Raw genomic sequence first — 9,429 nt, forward strand, 5'->3', positions numbered from 1 at the left:
AGAGCAAGAGTCTGTCTCAAAAAAAAAAAAACAAAAAAAAAAACCCCACAGAACAGGTATGGTTGTGAATTACCTCTTTATCAAGATATGATAATACGGATTCTGTCTCATTCAGAAGGGCAACACTGCATTTTCCCCTGTAGAAAAAGAAAAAAAAAGTAAGAAGGGCTACGTTCATCTTTTCAGTGGTGACATATAGAAAGTTAAGAATACTAAAAATGCAGGACTGGTACTAAGAAGCTAGATGGCAGTTGGGAATACATTTAAATGTATTAATATATATTCAGGCTACTTAGGTCTGCTTTACAATCCTGGTGTTGAGTAACCTATAAAATAGGTTTGTAGGCACTTACTTATTGAGAGGCTAGCCTGTGGGAGGAATTGTGTCGGGAGTAAACCCTTACAACATAGAATATTTTATATGTATTTCCTAATTATTCAAGAAAAAAAAAACAAGTACAATGAGATCTTTAAACTAAGAGTCAGTTTCTGAATCTATAAACAGGTATTACAAGATAATTTTATATAAGGGATCTTCAGACAAACACCATAAAAACTGGTGCCTAAAATAATGTCCATATTTTTTTAAATAGCCACTGCATATAACAACCTAAAAATAATACACTGTTTATGAATAATCAGGATGTAACTAATTTACCTTTATTGAAATTACTCTAAAGACTAGTTAATGGCTGGGTGCAGTGGCTGTAATCCTAGCACTTTAGAACGCCAAGGAGGGAGGATCACCTGAGGTCAGGAGTTCAAGATCAACCTCAGCAACATAGTGAGGCCCCATCTCTATGAAAAAATTAAAAAATTAGCCAAGCATGGTGGTGTGCACTTGCAGTCCCAGCTATTCAGGAGGCTGAAGCAGGAGGATGCTTTTGAGTATAGGAGTTCAGGGCTTCAGTGAGCTACGATCAGGATGCTGCACTCTAGCCAAGGCAACAGAGCCAGATTGTCTCAAAAAAAATAAATAAATAAATAAATTTAAGTTTAAAATTTAATTAAAATTTAAACACAAGGACCTTCTATAGAGCAAGGGGCAAAAATAAAGATCTACAGATTCACGGACCTTGAAGTCCAACAGCATTTACCTTTGATCTGAATTTGGAAAGGATTATCTACTTTATAAAGGCTTGTTAATAGACTTTGAGAAAAATGAAGGTTATCTAGGTGATTTATTACAAGCACTTTCAAAATGATCCTCACCAGGTTGAAAAATTCAATGCAGCTACAAATCTGACAGGAGAATTTTGACAGATTATTCAAGTTATACATACAATGTCATAAAGACATTTGGTTTTCTAAAGGAAGAGTCACAACATCCCCCAAAATCAACATGTGAAAACAAATGTATGTAATATATAATCATATACACATTATATAGGAAGTTGGAAAAGCTTGCTGTTGGATTGCCATAGTGAAATATAATTCATAGAAAAAAATTACTGAAAGCAAAATAAAATACCAAAGAAAAAGTGCTAACACATAGGCCAAAAGTTATAGTTTTCTAAACATTTTTACAACTCTATATCCCTTAAATCTAAAAAATTCCCCTCATAAAAACATCATCCTCTGGTAATCATCATAGGTTAAAGTCACTTAGAATGCTTTCTCTGAGAACATGTAGTATTTCCATATTATCCTGACAAATCTCTAATTTGGTTACCAGAGGAGTTATAAAGATTTTGTTTTGTTAATATATTTTATTCATGCATATTAGTGAAGCAGAAAAATTAACATTACTTCAGCGCACATAACAACACTCAAAGTCAACAATTACCTAACATGCTCTTACAAAGGACAGAACTGCAACCACGGAAATTGCTCTGTTGCCATTAGCACATCTATAGCTGCCGTAGAATAACTTCGATGACACAGGACCATGTGCTCACACATGCAATATGCTTAAATAATAAATGGGGTTTCTAAAAATAGTTTTCATTTACTTTTTTCCCTTCAATCAGATCTGACAAAGCAATATTTTTAACTCTTAATCACCTAGAAGAAATAAAACCCTTATTTTTTTACCACTGGTTTTCTTTTTTCAGGACTAGTCAAGTGAAGCAGTGGAAGTGAAGAGGGAACAAAGAATTTTGTAGCTGGTTATTATCAATTTCATTGTAAACACCACTGCACAGGGACCAGCCAATATCACTGTCTTTAAAAGCCACTTGAATTTTAAGGGTTAACAGACTACTGAAAATTCACATAAACAATATAACATACTTTAAAAAGCCTCCTCCATATGATTAGAAATGACAAAAGAATTTAAACTAAATTATCAAATCCTTATTTTGGTAATTACATTAGGAGATAAGAAAACATTGGTTATACTGAAAATTAAATTGTTTTGAGGAATGTACTTTTTACGCAAACATGAAAGGATAATAGGAGATTTCACTTTTTAAATTTTCTTTAATATAGCTATATTGTACTTTTACCCAAATTAAAAGTGAAAATCTAACATTTAAAATTTTCATGTACATACATTAACAGCTAACAAAGTAAGAGGTTGAGTCAGAATTATTTTATGAAATAAATATGAATATGTAATTATAACATATGTACGGCCATGCCAAGAGTTGTTGATAAAAGTGGTTTAAAAAGAAATTTAAAGTCTTGATTTCCTTTATACCAAACAAATCTTGGCTGACAGATAAAAAACATGGTAAATTTTAAGCTAACCCCAACCTAAAGGAACTATTATCAAATTCTAAATATAGATATCCCAACTGATTTATACTGAGTCTCAAGCAATTAACCTAATTGTATCTCTTCCACAATATTTTAATCCTTAAAGAATAAAAATACCCAAACATGATATGAAGCATATCTCAGAATACAATACAAAAAAAGAATACCCTAAGCCCATGTAATCATTCATACTGCTTTTCTACATAGAATCACAAAGGAACACAAAATTGTTATAAAGAAAATATACTTTCTCACAATTCTTTCAAAAAGTTTTTGAAAATATACTGTTTCACAGACTATGCAGGCTGCAGAAATATGAATAAATAATTATGACACAACATAGTCCAATGTCTAATGGCAAGTGATGATGAGTCTGGAATCTGCTACTTGCATATCCATTATAATGCCACAGATTAAAAATCATATGTAAAAAGGTACACATAGGTTATATATTTATTTGTTTTATCTAAAGATGTTACATATTTGTATGAATGAAAGAGAAGGAAGTTTAAATTAGTGGTCATTTTCCCACTGCTTACACACTTCCCTTTAGTTTGATACAACTGATACAACTGAGGTACAACGACCAGCTTAGAAAAATGCAAATTTCTTAGTGCCATACCAGACTCACTTAATCCCAGTATCTTGGGATGGATCCAGAAGCTACATGATTAACAAACATCACCAGGTGGATCCTTAGGCACACTAAACTTGTAAAACCATTCCTATAGATACAGAGTCTGAATTAAACTTTTCCTTGTTCAACAAAAGCCATTATTGCTTCATTAAAGAAAGGCATTTTTCTCATCAGCTTGATGAGTCTTAACATTTGCCACAAACTATGAATTCTGAATATTTTTTGATATAAAGAACAGTCTCAAAAGACTAGGCTCTGTGATTGGAGAGCCAGTGAACAGACAGTTTTATATAGCACTTAATCCCTTGAACACAATAAACAACCAAATAAAAAAAAAATGAAGTTCAACAATCCAAAACAATTTCAGAAGATTAGATTTCTCAACAGCAATACTATAAGATAGAATAAAAGGAAAGATTCAAAATTCTGATGGAAGTGATTTCTAATCCAAAATTAAATGCCTACACAAATTATAGCCAAATGTGAGAAACATTTTCAGATATGCAAGGATTAAAAATTGTTACATTTTAGAAGACAATCAAAAGGCAAAACAATTATTAACTCCAAAGGAAACAAAAGGTTATACAAGAAAGAATATGTAAGGACTAATTGCATGTTCCTAAAACACATAGATTGGTTATTAAGTTAAATAAAAGCTGTGATAATACTGAAAACACAAGCCAGAGAAAACAGGGAAGAGAGAGAAAGCAAAGAGGAATTTCTAAAATTAAAAAATAGTAGCAAAGTAAGAATGGTATAAATGCAGAAGCCACTGACAAAGGGGTTCAAAATGAGTACAGAGTAGTAACCAAGCATACGACTACCTTGGATATTATCAGACAATATACATATAGTTGATCTTTAAAAAACATAAAATTTAAATTTAAAATGAAAAGGGGATCCGAATGAGATAAAGTACATAAATTTGTATGAATACCACACCAAGGGAGCAAGGATTATTTATCATGACTCTACAACAGGTCTTCTCAATCCTGGCAAAACTGACATTTTAGGCCAGATTATCTTTGCTACTGAGGCTGGCCTGGGCACTGTAAAATGTTTAGCAGCATCCCTGGTCTCTACCCACCGGATGACAGTAGCGCCCCTTCATATAGTTGTTATAATGAAAACTGTCCAGACATTTTCAAATTAATGAACTACAGTTTTCTTAACTATATCTTGGTAACAAGCATTTAAGATTGCCTATATAAGGCCCGCTGCAGTGGCTCATGCCCATAATCCCAGCACTCTGGGGGGCCCGGGCAGGAGGATCACTTGAAGTCAGGAGTCTGAGGTTGCAGTGAGCTGTGATAACACTACTGCACTCTACCCAGGATGATGGAAGGAGACTCTGTCTCAAAAAAAAAAAAAAAATTGCCGATATAAGTGAAGGAGTATGATTTTATGAGGCTTTAGATTATAAAAAGGAGGAGGACAAAGAAGATAAAGAAATAGGGAAATCTTTAGACATTTGTATTCAAAGATTTATTTTTCTGTTGTTAATACTGCTTTAACTGATGTTAAATAAAAATTAAAAGGAGTCAAACACACAAAAAACCTGGAACATCTGTTTGAGTAGATAGAGAAATGAAAAGCCAAGAAGAGATATTTGGGCTTAATGTGATAGATTAATGGATTTTGTGAAGAAAAATGATTGACAAGCAGTGTTTCGGGAAGCTCATTCTGCCTCTGACACATGGAAAGCACCGCAGACACCATGATTCTGAAGATTTAATAACAAATATGAAAGAAACTGTCAAAGAGGAATAAAGGGTGGAAAAGTCCTTCATTTGATGCCACTTATCCCTTTGATAAGAGTAAGTGGAATGTTCTGAGAAGGCAGTAGATATTGGGAAGATCATCCTCTCCAGGACAAGATTACAAATCATTTGGCCACCAGGAAAATCCCACAGACATTCCACAACATGTGGAACACCAGTACTTAGGACGATACCCAGATAATACTTTGCACCTTACCCACTGGTCTTCAGCATTATGATTTTGATTGGAGAAAAATGCTTCAACTCATAAGGGGGTTAAATGGTCAATTCAAATGTAAGATTATAAAGTATAAACACAATATTCAAAAAAAGCATACTAAACATGTAGACTATAAAATGGTAAACTGTGATATGATTTTTCTCTACTCTGTTTTCCCTCCAGTCCTCCTCCTACTAGCAAGCCTAAGAGCCTAAGCACACTAAGTAATTACCTTCCTCATGTTAAGTTCATTTATTAAATAGCACTACTCATAGTCATCGATAGTACACTTTTGGCTAATTCAAATTTTGTTTATAGATTACCAAGGAAAATGCAAAAATCTAACATCTTAAAATAAAAATACTGGCATAATGAAATGGGCAAAAGGAAATTATTTCTTTTAAGATTCCATATAAGCTTTTTTAAAACATTAATAGACAAACTAAAGAGAGACTGATAATCCACAATGGAGTGCTATTTTATTACTTATATACTTAAAAAGTCAGCATTACTATTTATTTTTTAATAAACATATTTGTAAAAGAATATTTCCTCTGAAAATAACAAAAAAGGTCTCAACAGATACATCATAAATTAAATTTACATATCACAAATCCTTTCAGTAGAACCTCCCTCCTTTAACCAAGAGGGAAGTATGAAGAAATAGAAAATCAGAAAACTTAATTAGGATATTTTAAACTATTTTATATGGTATAATTTTGCAGATACACTCACAATCACACATATCAACCTATATATAAGTTTATCCTTTTCAGTATTGTTTTTAATAGCAAAAAACTAAAATGAACCAAATATCCGTTAGTTAGAATTAAATAAATTAGAAATACAAAACAGCCAAAAAAAAGAATGAGGCAGATCTTTATGATCTAATATGGAGTTATCACCAAGATATTTCATTTAAACAGCACAACGTAACAGTATCATAATTCACAATTTACTTACAGACACATAAACATATATACCTTATTGGTTCTATATGCATGCAATGTTTCTGCAAGTATATGTAAAAGTCTAAAAACACTGAAGAGCTGGGAAACTATGCAAGGGTGAAACATTTAATTGTACGTCCCGTTTTTGAACAATGATCTCTGAACCGTGTCAATATATTACATATCCCCTAGCACAACCCCCCAAAAAGTATTTACATCTTTCAAAGGAGGGGGTCTGATCAGTTGCCAGTGATTCTGACAATAAAAAGGACTGCTCTATCACCAACTGCTTTTAGATCCCAGGTTACACGAAGTATTTAATCAAACTGGGTTAAACCATCTACAGTTTGAATATCTGTCCCCTCCAAATCTCATGTTGAAATTTGATTCCCTACGTTGGAGGTAGGGCATACTGGGAAGGGAGGGGGGTGCCCTCCCAGATCCCTCATGAATGGCGTGGTGCCCTCCAAGCAGCAATGAGTAAATGAATGAGTTCTCCACTCTATTAGTTCATGAGAGAGTTGGTTAAGAGAGCCTGGCACGCCATCCCCCCACCCCCTGTCCCGTTCTCGCCTTGTGACACGCCTGTTCCTCCTTCCCCTTCCCCTTCCACCATGACTGAAAGTTTCCTAAGGCTCTCAACAGAAGTAGATGACAGTGCCATGTTTCTCCTACAGCCTGCAGAACCGTGAGTCAAATAAATCTCTTTTCTTTATAAAGTACCCAGCCTCAGGTATTTTTTATATCAACATAAAACAGACTACCACACCATCCCTAACCATAGGAATACATAAATTCACTCTGGCAATCTATTCCCATCTACCAACAATTGCTTTGCTGATTATTTGGAACATTTTTTGTTAAAAGAAAAAAATCTGCTTATAGATAAATATCTTGTTTATTTATTAGTTTCTTAGATATAAGACAACCTAAGAAAAAATTCTTCTTTCAAAAATTAATTGCTTTAAATAAAATAGAAACCAAAAATCTTTTCAAATCACAGCCTATAAAATGGATGGAGGGCTGGCTACGCGCTCTCCTCTGAGCCGCTCACTGCATGGTAGAGACTGGTGCCCCAGCCGCCGCCCCAGCCGCTCCCGCCGCCACTCCCTGCCCTGCAACCACCGCCTGTGTCGCTGCGCCTCGGGACCAGCTGTATGATTAGGCCACAATCTTCAATGAGTAAACGTATTCCTCAGTTCCGTGGTATTCTTGGTCACACATTTATGGAGTTTCTCAAGGGCAGTGGAGAATACTGCCAGGCACAGCACAACCTCTATGCAGATAAGTGAACTGTAGAAATTCATTATTACTCCACCAAGAAGCCCCCACAAGAGTGGTTAACCTGGACACAGAAGTGTTGAATTGAAATCCGCAGAGCATTTTACAAGAGTCCTGATCTGGATGGGGTAAACCTCAGTGCACTTCCTTTTTGTTGCCTCAGTATTACTGGATTGAAGAATTGCTGCCTCGTGTTAGGAGGTTCATTTCATTTACCATTACTTCCAACTTCATACTCAAAGCACCGAGAATTTCAAGTGGAGTATACTGAAGTAGACTTCAGTTTCTTTGCATCATTTCTGTATTCAATTTTTTAAACTCTTTCATAACCCTACTGAGTGTTTTTTAACTAAATTAACATGGCTTGAATGAACCGCCCAGCTCCTGTAGAAGTCATATACAAGAACATGAGATTTCTTATTACACACAATCCAACCAATGCGACCTTAAACAAATTTATAGAGGAACTTAAGAAATATGGAGCTACCACACTAGTAAGAGTATATGAAGCAACTTATGACGCTACTCTTGTGGAGAAAGAAGGTATCCATGTTCTTGACTGGCCTTTTGATAATGGTGCACCACCATCTAACCAGATTGTTGATGACTGGTTAAGTCTTATAAAAATCAAGTTTCGTGAAGAACCTGGTTGTTGTATTGCTGTTCATTGTGTTGCAGGCCTTGGGAGAGCTCCAGTGCTTGTTGCTCTCGCATTAATCGAAGGTGGAATGAAATACAAAGATGCAGTACAAGTCATAAGACAAAAGTGGCGTGGAGCTTTTAACAGCAAGCAACTTTTGGATTTGGAGAAGTATCGTCCTAAGATGCGGCTGCGCTTCAAAGACTCCAATGGTCATAGAAACAACTGTTGCATTCAATAAAACTGAGGTGCCCGATATTATTGCCTTAGAAGTAAAATTTGACACAGGACCTAATATGTCATATGTATTAGCCAACATGTTGGCTTGGTGAATAAGTCTAATGAAGCTTCCATAAGAGTATTGTAAAGCAGTTTTCCCAGGCCGCAAGTTTAACAGAATTGCAACCTATGTGTCTGGGTTACAGTTAGCCTTTTTGGACACTTAGCAAAAGATTCTTGTTTCAGCATTTAAAATGTGCTTATCATTTGTACCAATTGATCTTTCCTGAAATCATGCGGTATTGAGTTATGTCTTATTTAAATCTATTCCCATGCCAGAATCTTATCAATATATAAGAAATTTAGAAAGATTAGGTGCCAAAATACTCAGCACAATACTTGTATATTTTTAGTATCGTACAGAACTAAAATCCCAGGAACTATGAACACTCTAGACCTTATATGGTTTATTCATTTCAGACATTGAAAGTAGGGTCTACATGGTTATTTGCCTGCTCACTTTATGTTTACATCTACCACATTTATACCAGTATACATCAGCTTTGCTTAACGATTGATTTTTTTTATTATTATTTTTACCAAGTCTTACAGTGATTATTTAATGTCTTTCTGTAAATCTCATTTTGTGCTATTACGAACAACCTCCATTTTGAAAATCTACATTGTACAGAAGCACATGTCTTTAATGTCTTCAGACAAAAAAGCCTTACAGTTAATTTAATGTTTGCACTCTGAGGTGCAACTTAACAGGGAGGGCCTGAAAAAAGAATGGGAGGGGGCTATTAAATATTTTTAGCAAAATGTTGCCTTTGTCTTGTGCAGAACATGTAGAAATATGCTCTTTAATTTAGTAAATATTTTTTAAAAGGTAGAGATGCTTTGTTAATTGTAGCTAAAACAATTCTTAATCATAAAATTTCTGAAATTCTTGTAATTTTTTTTCCATACTTATCAGAAGTTGTTTACCAACTTATTTTTGTTTGAAGTGTGATTTTTTTTTT

The 9,429-nt window shown here is 34.4% G+C and overlaps 1 protein-coding gene and 1 pseudogene across 3 annotated transcripts in view; one reads left to right on the plus strand and one right to left on the minus strand.

Annotated features, from left to right (window-relative positions):
- Positions 1–9,429, minus strand: part of MTA3 (metastasis associated 1 family, member 3) — a 205,700-nt gene that overhangs the window by 117,683 nt on the left and 78,588 nt on the right. For both annotated transcript variants that reach the window (XM_012653859.1, XM_012653858.1), the window contains exon 5: positions 74–137. In XM_012653859.1, coding sequence (XP_012509313.1) covers positions 74–137 — 64 coding nt within the window. The remainder of the gene's footprint in view (positions 1–73; positions 138–9,429) is intronic.
- Positions 7,905–9,423, plus strand: LOC105818004 (annotated as a pseudogene). Its single transcript, XR_001137868.1, has one exon. The product of XR_001137868.1 is annotated as a protein tyrosine phosphatase type IVA 1 pseudogene (transcript).

Source organism: Propithecus coquereli, unplaced genomic scaffold, assembly GCF_000956105.1.
Source record: "Propithecus coquereli isolate 6110/MARCELLA unplaced genomic scaffold, Pcoq_1.0 Scaffold43, whole genome shotgun sequence".
Classification (NCBI taxonomy): Eukaryota; Metazoa; Chordata; class Mammalia; order Primates; family Indriidae; genus Propithecus; species Propithecus coquereli.